Source organism: Rana temporaria, chromosome 11 (genome assembly GCF_905171775.1).
Source record: "Rana temporaria chromosome 11, aRanTem1.1, whole genome shotgun sequence".
Lineage (NCBI taxonomy): Eukaryota > Metazoa > Chordata > Amphibia > Anura > Ranidae > Rana > Rana temporaria.
Window position 1 is genome coordinate 729,511 of NC_053499.1, and position 16,856 is coordinate 746,366.

The 16,856-nt window shown below is 50.4% G+C and overlaps 1 protein-coding gene across 1 annotated transcript in view; it reads right to left on the minus strand.

Moving 5' to 3' along the window:
• The window catches only part of SOX6 (SRY-box transcription factor 6), a 326,771-nt gene that overhangs the window by 121,198 nt on the left and 188,717 nt on the right, over positions 1–16,856 (minus strand). The window contains exon 6 of the mRNA XM_040328672.1: positions 3,328–3,500. Coding sequence (XP_040184606.1) covers positions 3,328–3,500 — 173 coding nt within the window. The remainder of the gene's footprint in view (positions 1–3,327; positions 3,501–16,856) is intronic.

Genomic DNA, 16,856 nt, shown 5'->3' on the forward strand with positions numbered 1-16,856 from the left:
CCTCAGGATGTTGTAACAAGTGTCACCGCCACTCAATCCTGCCCGGCGACAACTCGCGATTGGCAGATGGAAATGAGCCGCATCAACAAAACGCCGCGGCCTGGACGACACAGCTCCGCTGGAAGCTGCCGGAGCTCCTCTATGGAAAGAGAGGGACGGAGGGGAAGACAATGGGGGAAAATCCTTTAAATTCCGACCCAACGAGTTTACGTTTGAAGTTGTCACGATAAAATGTATTAGAATTTATAGCAATGTTACAATGTGTGCTTAAGTCGGGGATCCCCTGAGGTTTTACTTTGTAACTTTTCACCTGAAAACTCAATAAAAATAATTTTTAAAAAAAATAATTCCACCCAACGGCCGACCAATCCGAGTCCAGCTTTATACATATGAAGGGGGCGGGGCCACTCCACAGAAAACATTCTAAAGGGTGACAACGTTCCGTACCCATCTCTGGATTGTCACCCCAAAGAATGCAGGGATGGTGGGAACCCCTCATAATGGGGCACAGCGGGTGTACAGACCTGGGAACTCAGCACAGGGATGGTGGGAACCCCTCATAATGGGCACAGGGATGGTAGGAACCCCTCATAATGGGCACAGCGGGGGTACAGACCCGGGAACTCAGCACAGGGATGGTGGGAACCCCTCATAATGGGCACAGGGATGGTAGGAACCCCTCATAATGGGCACAGCGGGGGTACAGACCCGGGAACTCAGCACAGGGATGGTGGGAACCCCTCATAATGGGCACAGCGGGTGTACAGACCCAGGAACTCAGCACAGGGATGGTGGGAACCCCTCATAATGGGCACAGGGATGGTAGGAACCCCTCATAATGGGCACAGCGGGGGTACAGACCCGGGAACTCAGCACAGGGATGGTGGGAACCCCTCATAATGGGCACAGCGGGTGTACAGACCCGGGAACTCAGCACAGGGATGGTGGGAACCCCTCATAATGGGCACAGCGGGTGTACAGACCCAGGAACTCAGCACAGGGATGGTGGGAACCCCTCATAATGGGGCACAGCGGGTGTACAGACCCAGGAACTCAGCACAGGCATGGTGGGAACCTCTCATAATGGGCACAGCGGGTGTACAGACCCAGGGACTCAGCACAGGGATGGCGGGAACCCCTCATAATGGGCACAGCGGGTGTACAGACCCGGGACTCAGCACAGGGATGGTGGGAACCCCTCATAATGGGCACAGCGGGTGTACAGACCCGGGAACTCAGCACAGGGATGGTGGGAACCCCTCATAATGGGCACAGCGGGGGGTACAGACCCAGGAACTCAGCACAGGGATGGTGGGAACCCCTCATAATGGGCACAGCGGGTGTACAGACCCGGGAACTCAGCACAGGGATGGTGGGAACCCCTCATAATGGGCACAGCGGGGGTACAGACCCGGGAACTCAGCACAGGGATGGTGGGAACCCCCTCATAATGGGGCACAGCGGGTGTACAGACCCGGGAACTCAGCACAGGGATGGCGGGAACCCCTCATAATGGGCACAGCGGGTGTACAGACCCGGGAACTCGGCACAGGGATGGTGGGAACCCCTCATAATGGGCACAGCGGGTGTACAGACCCGGGAACTCAGCACAGGGATGGTGGGAACCCCTCATAATGGGCACAGCGGGTGTACAGACCCGGGAACTCGGCACAGGGATGGTGGGAACCCCTCATAATGGGCACAGCGGGTGTACAGACCCGGGAACTCAGCACAGGGATGGTGGGAACCCCTCATAATGGGCACAGCGGGTGTACAGACCCGGGAACTCAGCACAGGGATGGTGGGAACCCCTCATAATGGGCACAGCGGGTGTACAGACCCGGGAACTCAGCACAGGGATGGTGGGAACTCCTCATAATGGGCACAGCGGGTGTACAGACCCGGGAACTCAGCACAGGGATGGTGGGAACCCCTCATAATGGGCACAGCGGGTGTACAGACCCAGGGACTCAGCACAGGGATGGCGGGAACCCCTCATAATGGGCACAGGTTGGGTTGCAGAATTTTGTCCTTGCTGTCCGCACAGCCAACCATAGATGTCGCCGCAGTCACACGCGGGGCTGATGCGCGTCTTTCTATTTGGCAATCGCCTGAGCCGCGCGCCCGCTTCATTGAGCGTGACAACCGAGTTTTAAGTGTCATTTAATTTTCATTTTGAAATATAATTACTGAGTGTTCGCTGTAAGATTTCACTCGTCTGCAAATGTGTCAGGATTAATTTGTGTCGGCGTATTCACAAGTGTCAATAGTTAATTACGGAATCGTCTCCGGGTGCCGCAATGACATTCCTGAATCCACAACTCCCCTTCCCTTCCCGGGGACCCTCCCGGTGTCGGCGGACGAAACGCATCCGAACCCATAAAAAATATCCGAAATCAGAACTCATTAAAACCAGCGGAGCGTGCGCCGCCGCCGCCGCAAACCCGACCAAAACGGCTTTTTTAAATTAAAAGATAATTCCGGTGATGGTGTCAGATTCTTAAGAAGATGCAGATTAATTAGAGGTTGGCCCACCGCAGCGCCCAGAGGGCCCCGCCGATCGCCGGCATTGTTGTCGGGAAAGGGGAGGGTCCCGCGGGGGGTGACATTTCTTGTGTGCGGAGAATGTTCCGGAAAGTTTCCCGATCTTCTGTCAGCAGGAAGTTCAGAGACAGAAAAAAGATCGAAAGAAAAAAAGTTGAAGTATATTTGCCTTCCATTGAACAAACTGAAAGAAAGGGGCGGGCCACACATAAGCTGGGGAGGGGCCACTGTCCCCATTAGAGTGTTCTGCCAGCACTAGGCTCCGCCCCTTCCAACAACCAATGGATCGAAGCCAGGGATGATCTCCAGAGTTCTGCCCCCCTCTAAGCTCCACCCCTTCCAACAACCAATAGATCAAAGCCAGAGTTCTGCCACCACTAAGCTCCGCCCATCCAACAATAGATCTAAGCCAGGGATGATCTCCAGAGTTCTGCCGCCACCAAGTTCCACCACTAAGCTCCACCCCTTCCAACAACCAATAAATCAAAGCCAGAGTTCTGCCCCCTCTAAGCTCCACCCTGTCCAACAACCAATGGATCGAAGCCAGGGATGATCTCCAGAGTTATGCCCCCCTCTAAGCTCCACCCTGTCCAACAACCAATAGATCTAAGCCAGGGATGATCCCAGGGTTAGAGGTGGAATGCTATGAGGCCCCTGAAGAAGGAGATGACTGACCATGATACGTGGCGGGAAATTCATCTCTATGGTCAATAAGCCCTGAATGTTGGTCCCCCGTCACACACATCTAGGAAGGTCCCCCCCTCCCCCTCCCCGGGGTCTCACCTGTTCCTGTTGTTGCCGGGCGAGGTCCATTTGTTGTCTCTGTTTCTCTATCTGGGAGGCGGCCAGTTTTTTCTGCTCGTCGTGGGCGGCCAATAGCTGCTCCCGCAGGCTGATCAGCTGGGAGATCATGGTGGAGAGCTGGCGTTCCTTTTCCGCGAGGCTTTCCGGGGTACCTGCACAGAACGGGAGGAGATGGGTCAGCATTGCTCTAACAATGTATATATATATTACATAATTATATTATTACTACAATTAAATTAATATATACATCATATTCATTATTTATTTAATAATATTTAATTTAATACCAATATTTAATATACAATATATAACTGAAATTCATTTATGTTAACTGTAATAATACAGAATATATTTAATATTTTATTTAATATTAGTTGATATTTAATATACAATAATTAATTGAAATATATTTAATTGAAATAGAAATACAGTATATAATATGTTAATATTATTTATTATTCTACTTATTAAATACCTAATTTCATAAAAAATATATATTATTTAATATACAATAATTAATTGAAATATATATTTAATTGTAATAGCAATACAGTATATAATATTTTAATATTATTTATTATTCTACTTATTAAATACCTAATTTCATTAAAAAATATATTATTTAATATACAATAATTAATTGAAAATAATTGAAATTGTAATAATTTACATTTTTGATATTATTATTTTGCTTATTTATAAATATTTAAATTTATATTAATTGTTATTTAATATACAATATATACCGTAATTTAAATTAAATTGTAATAATAATATATCATATATTTAATATTCATTAGTATTTTATTCATTTATTTAATAATATTCAATTTAATATTCATTTATTTTATATTTAGTATACAATATATAACTGAAATTCATTTAAGTTAAATGTAATAATACAGAATGTATTTAATATTTTATTTAATATTAGTTGATATTTAATATACAATAATTAATTGAAATATATTTAATTGCAATAGCAATACAGTAGATAATATTTTAATATTTATTATTCTACTTATTAAATACCTAATTTCATAAAAAAAAAAATATTTAATATACAATAATTAATTGAAAATACAATATACATTTTTGATATTATTATTTTGCTTATTTATAAATATTTAAATTTATATTAATTGTTATTTAATATACAATATATACCGTAATTGAAATTAAATTGTAATAATAAATCATATTTTTAATATTCATTAGTATTTTATTCATTTATTTAATAATATTCAATTTAATATTCATGTATTTTATATTTAGTATACAATATACAACTGAAACTAATTGCACTGTAATTAATAATATATTCATTTATGATGAATAATGAATAATAAGCCTCATCGCTGTGCATAAAGATATACATACATGGCGGGCGGTCTAATTTGTATAAATACACGAGGAAAGCGGCTGCGCGGTGATTGTACTTTACCGTTCCCTCTCTCTCAGTACAAGTTTATCAGTCTGAAAACAATGCCCCCCATCCGGGGCTTATCCTGCAATTTATTTTATCTCAGCAGCTGGTCAGCCAATGGTGATAAATGGACTTGTCTGGAAGAACGCGTCACGCGTCGTCACCAGGCCGGCCGCAAGAACCTGGAAATAGGTGACCAATCCTTTTGTTCAATCGTTCAATTATTCCATATTGGCCGCAAAGGTTTCAAATCTGTTCTCTGCGCATCTAAATGCCTTTGCAAACCCAGATATCACCGTGTAAAAGTAGCAGCGACATCGTCACATGTACATAGGCTGTGCAGAGAGCAGGAATGTGGGAGGAACCCAGCAGGCTCCGCCCACTACATAAACCTACAGCAGGGGGACGGAGATAAGGCCGGTCCCTCTACACCAGGAGAGAGAGAGAGGTGATGTGAGAGGGGCCCAGTAGGCTCCACCCATTACAGGAGGGGCAGAGAAAAGACCAGTCCCCCATCAGATGGGAGAGCAGAGCTGTGGGAGGGGCCCAACAGGCTCCACCCATTACAGGAGGGGCAGAGAAAAGACCAGTCCCCCATCAGATGGGAGAGCAGAGCTGTGGGAGGGGCCCAGTAGGCTCCACCCATTACAGGAGGGGCAGAGACAAGACCAGTCCCCCTGCAGATGGGAGAGCAGAGCTGTGGGAGGGGCCCAGCAGGCTCCACCCATTACAGGAGGGGCAGAGAAAAGACCAGTCCCCCATCAGATGGGAGAGCAGAGCTGTGGGAGGGGCCCAACAGGCTCCACCCATTACAGGAGGGGCAGAGAAAAGACCAGTCACCCTGCAGATGGGAGAGCAGAGCTGTGGGAGGGGCCCAGCAGGCTCCACCCATAACAGGAGGGGCAGATACAAGACCAGTCCCCCTGCAGATGGGAGAGCAGAGCTGTGGGAGGGGCCCAGCAGGCTCCACCCATTACAGGAGGGGCAGAGAAAAGACCAGTCCCCCATCAGATGGGAGAGCAGAGCTGTGGGAGGGATTTAGAAGGCTACACCTACCACAGAATACTACAGGATGGGCGGACACAAGACCAGTCACCCTGCACAAGCAGAGAGCAGAGCAGTGGGAGGGGCCCAGCAGGCTCCACCCACTACAGAACACTACAGGATGGGCAGAGACAAGACCAGTCACCCTACACAAGGAGAGAGAGCAGAGCTGTGGGAGGGGCCCAGCAGGAAATCTCCATGAGGGGGCGGAGTCCAGACCAGGGAGCAGCAGCGAGCGGTCTGTATTGCAGGAAGTCTCATCATTAGAGGACATTTGTTGAGCGCGGAGTTCATCTTTAAAGCGCGGCGGTTCTCTGAGCCTCGCAGAGCACATCACACCGCCTCTGATGTCGGCACTTCACACGCCGCGCTCGCCATTAACGTTCCTTTATTTTATATATAAAGCGATAAACCGATCGCCTTTCAAATGTCACAAAAGAAGCCGAAAAAAGTCAACCGGAGAGAAAAAATATATAAAAACACGAGGCGGCCGGAGGGGGGAGGGGGAACAATGGTCCGGAAGGTCCGGAGGGGGATAAAATAATTCTTTGTGATGTCCGGAGACGCCGCTTTACCGCCGCCGCCGCTCTCCAGTCCAAACGCTTTCTAGTCCAAAGGGTGGCGGAGGGATCACAAGACAACAAACACAAAGATCTCCATTCTTCCTCAGTCTGCGGTGACAAAAATCATCAACTCCTTCAATGACTTCTGAGGGCCACAAAGTGTCCCCCCCCCCCCCCCCCGGCTTTGTCCTCCATCAGACGGCCATTGTTGGGGCCCCATGTGCCGCTCCGCCGAGACCTTCATAAATATCTGCATTGTTCTCCACCGCCAAGAACATGACTGGGGGTGCAAAGAGGTGTGGGCTCTGCCCCCCCCACCCCATGTCCCTGCCAGGGGGGCCACATCTATTCCTGCCCTGCCCCCCCCACCCCATGTCCCTGCCAGGGGGGCCACATCTATTCCTGCCCTGCCCCCCCCACCCAATGTCCCTGCCAGGGGGCCACATCTATTCCTGCCCTACCCCCCACTCAACGTCCCCGCCAGGGGGGGGGCCACATCTATTCCTGCCCTACCCCCCCCCCCACCCAATGTCCCTGACAGAAGGGCCACATCTATTCCTGCCCTATCCCCCCCCACCCAATGTCTCCACCAGGGGGGCCACATCTATTCCTGCCCTACCCCCCCACTCAATGTCCCTGCCAGGGGGCCACATCTATTCCTGCCCTACCCCCCACTCAACGTCCCCGCCAGGGGGGGGGGCCACATCTATTCCTGCCCTACCCCCCCCCACCCAATGTCCCTGCCAGGGGGGGCCACATCTATTCCTGCCCTACCCCCCCACCCAATGTCTCCGCCAGGGGGCGCCACATCTATTCCTGCCCCCCACCCAATGTCCCCGCCAGGGGGGCCACATCTATTCCTGCCCTACCCCCCACTCAACGTCCCCGCCAGGGGGGCCACATCTATTCCTGCCCTACCCCCCCACTCAATGTCCCTGCCAGGGGGGGCCACATCTATTCCTGCCCTACCCCCCCACTCAATGTCCCTGCCAGGGGGGGGCCACATCTATTCCTGCCCTACCCCCCCACCGCACGTCCCCGCCAGGGGGCCACATCTATTCCTGCCCTACCCCCCCACTCAATGTCCCTGCCAGGGGGGGGCCACATCTATTCCTGCCCTACCCCCCCACCGCACGTCCCCGCCAGGGGGCCACATCTATTCCTGCCCTACCCCCCCACCCAATGTCTCCGCCAGGGGGCGCCACATCTATTCCTGCCCTATCCTCCCCACCCAACATCCCAACCGGGGGGGGGGGGCACATGTATCCCTGCCCTACCCCCCCAACCAATGTCCCCGCAAGGGGGGCCACATGTATTCCTGCCCTACCCCCCCCACCCAACGTCCCCGCAAGGGGGGCCACATCTATTCCTGCCCTACCCCCCCCACCCAACGTCCCCGCAAGGGGGGCCACATCTATTCCTGCCCTACCCCCCCACCCAACGTCCCCCCAAGGGGGGCCACATCTATTCCTGCCCTACCCCCCCACCCAATGTCCCTGCCAGAAGGGTCACATCTATTCCTGCCCTGTCCCCCCCCCCCCCCACTTCCCCGCCAGGGAGGCCACATCTATTCCTGCCCTAGCCCCCCCCCCCACCCAACTTCCCCGCCAGGGAGGCCACATCTATTCCTGGATGTAGGGGGGACTCCGATGTAAGGTGGCTCGGATGTAGGGGGGACTCCGATGTAAGGTGGCTCGGATGTAGGGGGGACTCCGATGTAAGGTGGCTCGGATGTAGGGGGGACTCCGATGTAAGGTGGCTCGGATGTAGGGGGGACTCCGATGTAAGGGGGCTCGGATGTAGGGGGGACTCCGATGTAAGGTGGCTCGGATGTAGGGGGGACTCCGATGTAAGGTGGCTCGGATGTAGGGGGGACTCCGATGTAAGGTGGCTCGGATGTAGGGGGGACTCCGATGTAAGGGGGCTCGGATGTAGGGGGGACTCCGATGTAAGGGGGCTCGGATGTAGGGGGGACTCCGATGTAAGGGGGGGGTGACGGGGACTGTAAAGGGGGTAAGACACTGATAGGCCCTTCCCGCCATCTGACCCAGAGATAAAAACCGGCGGCTCGAAAGAACAAAACCCCTTCCCCCGGCCCATAAAACAACGACTTGTTTGTAAAGGGACAGAATAAACATTTTACATTTTATTGTACTAAATGCGAAATTTAATTTAAAAATCGTAAAAGTGCCAAACGGCATCCGGAGCGCCATAAAACAGAGTGTTATACGCCGCGCCGGAGAGAGACCTTTACAGAACAATCGGCAATATTTACAGGAAAGAATCGCTGTAATTCTCCCGCGCAGCGCTCAGCGCCCCACACAAATGACGGTAAATGGGGGAATAAAACGTTATTTATTGGAGGCTTCGCCACAGTGATAAAATATCAGAATGACGGCGACTTTCTGTTTAACATCCGATCCATTATTCCAATAATACGACTTCAGCGGTACGGCGGAGACACAAAGTCCTCATATAGAAGAATAGAATCCTATCCAATCTATAGATACAAAAATAATCATAAAGAATAGAATCATATCCAATCTATAGATACAAAGTCCTCATATAGAAGAATAGAATCATATCCAATCTATAGATACAAAGTCCTCATATAGAAGAATAGAATCATATCCAATCTATAGATACAAAAATAATCATATAGGAGAATAGAATCATATCCAATCTATAGATACAAAAATCACCATATAGAAGAATAGAATCATATACAATCTATAGATACAAAGTCCTCATATATGTGATCATTGTGCAACTTATAATCTACAATAAAGATACATAAATAATAATATATAATCTATGGATACAAAGTCCTCCTACATTTGAATATAATAATGTACCATCTATATATATTTATACACACTCACTGGTTGGACCCCCTTTATTAGGTCCCCCTTGCTAGTAGTGGGTTGGACCCCCTTTATTAGGTCCCCCTTGCTAGTAGTGGGTTGGACCCCCCTTTATTAGGTCCTCCTTGCTAGTAGCGGGTTGGACCCCCCTTTATTAGGTCCCCCTTGCTAGTAGTGGGTTGGACCCCCTTTATTAGGTCCCCCTTGCTAATAGAGGGTTGGACCCCCTTTATTAGGTCCCCCTTGCTAGTAGCGGGTTGGACCCCCTTTATTAGGTCCCCCTTGCTAGTGGTGGGTTGGACCCTCTTTATTAGGTCCCCCTTGCTAGTCACGGGTTGGACCCCCTTTATTAGGTCCTCCTTGCTAGTAGCGAGTTGGATCCCCTTTATTAGGTCCCCCTTGCTAGTAGCGGGTTGGACCCCCTTTATTAGGTCCTCCTTGCTAGTCACGGGTTGGACCCCCTTTATTAGGTCCCCCTTGCTAGTAGCGGGTGGGACCCCCTTTATTAGGTCTCCCTTGCTAGTAGCGGGTTGGACCCCCTTTATTAGGTCCTCCTTGCTAGTAGCGGGTTGGACCCTCTTTATTACGTCCACCTTGGTAGTAGTAGGTTGGATCCCCTTTATTAGGTCCACCTTGCTAGTCACGGGTTGGACCCCCTTTATTAGGTCCACCTTGCTAGTCGCGGGTTGGAACCCCTTTATAAGGTCTCCCTTGCTAGTAGCGGGCTGGACTCCCTTTTTCCTTCATTCTTGGTGCTCCATGTCCAGACCAAAAGGACCTTCTCGGAAAGACCCTATATGTGCTCCCCCCCCCCCCCTCGCACAGGTGGCACTTCACGCCCAGCCAAGTGATCACTTTTAGAGAGCAGGCTATCCAAAGTAGTCACCTGGATTTTGTCCCAAGCGTAAGGAGTGTGTAATGGACTCCAGAACGTTTATGACCATTTGGCGGCCGTCACCACCGCACAACCTGATCACATTAGAAAGCAAGGAGGGTCCAATAGATGTTCTCTATCTGTCTTGGTAGTTCATCCGTGGGACTTTTAGTAAGAAAATGGTGGTAGTGCCACTGTTGGTTGGCTGGTACCAGTGGAGGTTGGATGCTGCCAGTGGCAGTTAGATGGAGCAAGAAGAGGTTGGATGAAGCCAGTCAATAATGGATGGAGACAGTGGGTGAGTGGATGGAGACAGTGGGTGAGTGGATGGAGACAGTGGGTGAGTGGATGGAGACAGTGGTGGTTGGATAGTGCCAGTAGAGATTCGAATGCTTTGTGGCAGTTAGATGGAGATAAGGGTGTTAGTATAGGTTCACTGGTGGCAGATGAAAGGATCAAGTGGCGGTTGGCTGGTGTCCGCAGCAGTAGGATGTAGCCAGTAGAGGCTGGATGAAGCATGTAGAACCTGAATTTAGCCAGTGGCTGTTGGATGGAGTCAGTGCTGGGCGGATGGAGCCAGTAGAGATTGGAAGAAGACAGTGGCAGTTAGATGGCGCAAATGGTGATAAAAACTAGTGGCGGATGAAGGGAACAACATGCAGTTAGCTGGTGCCAGCAGCAGCAGTGGGATGGAACCAGTAAAGGTTGGATGCAGCCAGTGGCAGTTAGATGGAGCAAGAAGAGGTTGGATCGAGCCAGTAAAGAATGGATAGAAAGAGACAGTGGTGAGTGGCTGGAGACAGTCGTGGTTGGATAGTGTCAGTAGAGACTCGAAGGAGCCAGTGGCAGTTAGATGGAGCTAAGGGTGGCAGTATAGGATCACTGTTGGCAGATGAAAGGAGGAAATGGCAGTTGGCTGGTGCCAGCAGCAGTAGGATGGAGCCAGTAGAGGTTGCATGAGCATGTAGAAGCTGGATGCAGCCAGTGGCTGCTGGATGGGGATGGTGAAGGTTGGATGGAGACAGTGCTGGGCGGATGGAGCCAGTGGCGGTTGGATAGTGTCAGTAGAGATTGGAAGGAACCAGTGGCAATTAGAGAAGAGTTAATGATGGCAGTATAGGATCAATGTTGGCAGATGAAAAGAGCAAATGGCAGTTGGCTGGTGCCAGTAAAGGATGGATGGAGCCAGTGGTGGTTGGATAGTGCCAATAGAGATTTGGATGGTGCCAGTAGCAGTAGGATGGAGCCAGGTGAGGTTGGATGAAGCATGTAGAAGTTGGATGGAGCCAGTAAAGGACGGATGAGGCCAGTAAAGGACGGATGAGGCCAGTAAAGGACGGATGAGGCCAGTAAAGGACGGATGAGGCCAGTAAAGGACGGATGAGGCCAGTAAAGGACAGATGAGGCCAGTAAAGGACAGATGAGGCCAGTAAAGGACGGGTGAGGCCAGTAAAGGACGGGTGAGGCCAGTAAAGGACGGATGAGGCCAGTAAAGGACAGATGAGGCCAGTAAAGGACAGATGAGGCCAGTAAAGGACAGATGAGGCCAGTAAAGGACGGGTGAGGCCAGTAAAGGACAGATGAGGCCAGTAAAGGACGGATGAGGCCAGTAAAGGAAGGATGAGGCCAGTAAAGGACGGATGAGGCCAGTAAAGGACAGATGAGGCCAGTAAAGGACAGATGAGGCCAGTAAAGGACGGGTGAGGCCAGTAAAGGACGGGTGAGGCCAGTAAAGGACGGATGAGGCCAGTAAAGGAAGGATGAGGCCAGTAAAGGACGGATGAGGCCAGTAAAGGACGGATGAGGCCAGTAAAGGACGGATGAGGCCAGTAAAGGACGGATGAGGCCAGTAAAGGACGGATGAGGCCAGTAAAGGACGGATGAGGCCAGTAAAAGACGGATGGAGCCAGTAAAGGACGGATGAGGCCAGTAAAGGACAGGTGAGGCCAGTAAAGGACGGACGAGGCCAGTAAAGGACGGATGAGGCCAGTAAAGGACGGATGAGGCCAGTAAAGGACGGATGAGGCCAGTAAAGGACGGATGAGGCCAGTAAAAGACGGATGGAGCCAGTAAAGGACGGATGAGGCCAGTAAAGGACAGGTGAGGCCAGTAAAGGACGGACGAGGCCAGTAAAGGACGGATGAGGCCAGTGGCGCCAATAGTGATTTGGAAGGAGCCAGTGGCCATTGGATGGCGTCCGCACACACCATGAGGTTTTTCCTTTGCCGATTATCACGGGTTTAGCGCCTTGTAGGCAATTTATTTGGGACACAATTACATCAAGGCATTGACAGTTGGCAATTGAGAACAAACAGTTAATAATCTCGTACTCCTGAGTGATTAAAGATCTCCAGGATTTAATGGCCGCCATGGCGGGGAACACGTAAATATATACGTTCAGCTGGCAGAAGAACAATCAGTTTTCTCGGAGTGGAAGAGGCGGTGAGGAGGCATCTTAACCTGCTCTTGATTCCTGCAGGAATGTTAAGTATCGGCGCTGATTATTTAATCAGACGCGCGGCGTCTCGGCCCGGCTAATTTGGGTGGCGGATCGCATTGAACTCATAAAATAATTGCGCACCTGTTGTGATAGAAGTCTGCTTAAACAAATGTTCAGAAGACTCGAATTATGAGAGGAAGAATCAGCTCTTCTCATCCGGGGAGACGGGTGGGGGGGGGGGGGGATAATTCTTAAAAAAAGAAAGAAAGAAAAGGAAATACAAATACGCGCCGCGCGTCAGACGCCAAATACAAAAATCACAAAAAAGTCTTCGTAAACCGGCGACATCCGTCCAAGAAAGCGACTTTTCTGGGTCACCTTTGTTGAGAAGCTTTAGAAATATGCGGTCGGAATCGACATCGGACATAAAAAAAACAAAAACGCGCCGATGTTCCAAAACCTCGCAGGCGCCATACTGTCCTCCAGAAATGTTCTATAGATACGAAAGGGGGGAGGGGGGGGGATTCTATAACATAGGAAATCCCAATGGGAATGCGGAGGAGCATGGCGGCTGAGGATTCTACATGCGTTGCCAGCCCATCGGAGGTGTAAAAATAAACAGAAGGCGACACGGAGCCAAGTGCGACACGGTGCGACACATCGCGTGATATCACCACCAGGCCCGCCGGGAACGAACCGCGCACGCGGGGCACCGATATGTGATACGCTGCAGTCGGCGGGCTAACAGATTTCCCGGCAAATGAGCCGACGTCGCAACAACACATCCCGACCTCAACCGTCTGAGACGTATAATAGGGGAAACACGGCGCCGTATGATACGGGAAACACGGCGCCATATAATACGGGAAACGCGGAGCCGTATAATACGGGAAACACGGCGCTGTATAATACGGGAAACACGGCGCCGTGTAATACGGGAAACGCCGAGCCGTATAATACAGGAAACACGGCGCCGTATAATACGGGAAACGCGGAGCCGTATAATACGGGAAACACGGCGCCGTGTAATACGGGAAACACGGAGACGTATAATACGGGAAACACGTAGCCATATAATACGGGAAACACGTAGCCATATAATACGGGAAACACGGCGCCGTATAATACGGGAAACACGGCGCCGTATATTACGGGAAACACTTTGGAGTCCCCCTTGCATCAGGATCCCCTTCCTGCCTTCTGCTTACATTAAGGGCTTCATCAGAGTCCCCCCTTACATCAGGGTCTCCATCCAAGCCCCCCTCCCTTACATCAAGATTCCTATCAGAGTCCCCCAATACATCAGGAGCCCCACCAGAGTCCCCCAATACATCAGGAGCCCCATCAGAGTCCCCCTTTACATCAGGAGCCCCATCAGAGTCCCCCTTTACATCAGGACCCCCAGAGTCCCCCTTTACATCAGGACCCCCAGAGTCCCCCTTTACATCAGGAGCCCCATCAGAGTCCCCCTTTACATCAGGAGCCCCATCAGAGTCCCCCTTTACATCAGGATCCCCATCAGAGCCCCTCTTTATATCGGGGTCTCCATCAAAGCCCCCTTTACATCAGGATACCCATCAGAGCCCCACTTTTCATTAGGATCCCCATCGGAGTCCCCCTTTATATCAGGGTCTCCTTCCCCCAATACATCAGAAATGGGGACCACACTCAGCCTCTCTTACATCAGAGTCCGCCTTAGAAGTCCCCCTTACATCAAGGTTCCCGTCAGAGTCCCCCTTTACATCAGCATCCTCATCAGAGTCCCCCTTTACATCAGCATCCTCATCAGAGTCCCCCTTTACATCAGCATCCTCATCAGAGTCCCCCTTTAAATCAGGGTCTCCTTCCCCCAATACATCAGAAATGGAGGCCACACTCAGCCTCTGCTGACATGAAAACCCCAATCAGTGCCCACTGAGGATATGCTACTGACCATAGTTGCGGGCCGAATGTGGCCCACGGGCCGTAGTTTTGGACACCCCTTGTACACATTTACAATTTGACGAGCCACCTTGTCCGAGGGGGGGGGGGGCGGGGTTCACAATTCATATAAATAAAGGGGTGGCCCTCGCAGAGAGTCCATGAGCAATGGCGCAGCCGAGGTCGCAGGGGGTTGGGGGTGTCGCCCGTAATGATATCCGTTCCCTTGTGTGCGGCGGAGCGAATCCGCGACATTGCCTGAGACGTGACAACGTGATAATTGTACTATTAGCGGTGACACGGAGATCATATGGAGGTATCACCCCTCCCCCACCCCGTCTGTCTCTATAATAACCAGCAAGCCGTGTTCTAGTATCTGCCGCAGCAGAGCGTCCAAACGTGGCACCCATAATGCCGTGACCGTCCGTAGATGGGGGGGGCGTGGCTTGGGGAGGCGGTCACTGCGTTACACCCCATATGTAATTTCGTATTATTCACTGACCGATGCAAAGGTGGCGATTATCAAATCTGATAAAATGTATATACGGTATAAAACCTAAAACCTGAAATACGACAAATCCCAGGAGCGCCCTTCCCCCGAAAATCAATCCTTTCCGTTTTATGACGTTTTCGGTTCCTTCGATTTTTTTTTTTTTTTGTCGTTACGTTTAATGACTTTTTTGATTTAAGTAATAAAATTAAAAAATGAAGAGACGATCGTTTTCTGCTCCTCAGAGACCAAAATCCACCGCGGCCATCGCAGGACGCAAAACCGCCAGGCGTGAGAACGGCCGAAAAAGTCGGAGAAACCAAAAAACTCCGACATTTTCCACGCTGCGCCGTTCCCTCCATCGTCCGCAGAGGAGGAGCCAATAAATAGAGAGAAATAAAGAGGAGAGTTTTGTAACATTGTTTCATTAAATAGAGAAAAAGAGTTGTCCCCGCCCATCGCCATTAATATGGAGTTGTCCAGCCCATCGCCATTAATATTGAGGTGTCTCCGCCCATGAGCATTAATATAGAGTTGTCCCGCCCATGGCCATTAATATGGAGTTGTCCCGCCCATCGCCATTAATATTGAGGTGTCTCCGCCCATGAGCATTAATATAGAGTTGTCCCGCCCATCGCCATTAATATGGAGTTGTCCCGCCCATGGCCATTAATATGGAGTTGTCCCGCCCATCGCCATTAATATGGAGTTGTCCCGCCCATCGCCATTAATATGGAGTTGTCCCGCCCATGGCCATTAATATGGAGTTGTCCCACCCATTGCCATTAATATGGAGTTGTCCCCGCCCATCGCCATTAATATGGAGTTGTTCCGCCCATGGCCATTAATATGGAGTTGTCCCGCCCATGGCCATTAATATGGAGTTGTCCCGCCCATGGCCATTAATATGGAGTTGCCCCCACCCATGGGCATTAATATGGAGTTGTCCCACCCATGGCCATTAATATGGAGTTGTCCCCGCCCATCGCCATTAATATGGAGCTGTTCTACCCCACTGTCATAATTAGGGAATTTCGCCCCCCACCCATGGCCATCAATATGAAGTTGTCCCACCCATCGCCATTAATATGGAGTTGTCCGGCCCATGGTCTTTAATATGGAGCTGTCCCGCCCATGTCCATTAATATGGAGTTGTTCTACCCCACTGTCATAATTAGGGAATTTCGCCCCCCACCCAGGGACATTAATTTGGAGATACCATCCCACGGTTGCCATTAATATGGAGTTACTCCGCTCCCACCGCCATTATCATTGAGTTGTTCCCCACCCCATGGTCAATAATATGGAGTTTGTCTACCCCATGGCCATTAAATATGGAGCTGACCCCCTCCCCCCAATCTGAAGTTCAGATTCCCATAGGCATTAATCGTGAGTTGACCTCTGACCTCTTGGTCCTTACTATGGAATTGCTTTACCCCATGGCCATTATTATAGTGAGTTGACCCCGTGGTCATTAATATGAAGTTGTCCCCTTGGTGGCTAGAACACCCTCCACTCTTCCACAAGATGTTGTTGGGTGTCTGAGAATTTATACCCATTTCTGAGGTCGGGTACTGATGTTGGATGAGAAGACCCGATGTCTGATGTCTATGTTGGGCCAGAAAAAAACATGGCTCACCATCAGTGGTCCAACTCATCCCAAAGGCGTTCCGTAAAGTTCAATGAGATCATCTTTTATCAAAGGGCTTCCGAAAGTAGAGTTGAGGTCAGGGCTCTGTGCAGGACACTGGAGTTCCTCCTCACCACACTGGTGACCCCATGTCTTTATGGAGCTGGCCTTGTACACCATGGCGGCGGGGGGGCACAGTCATGGTGGACCACAAGGTTGGAAGAGCCCAATTGTCTACATTTGTATGATGGAGAATT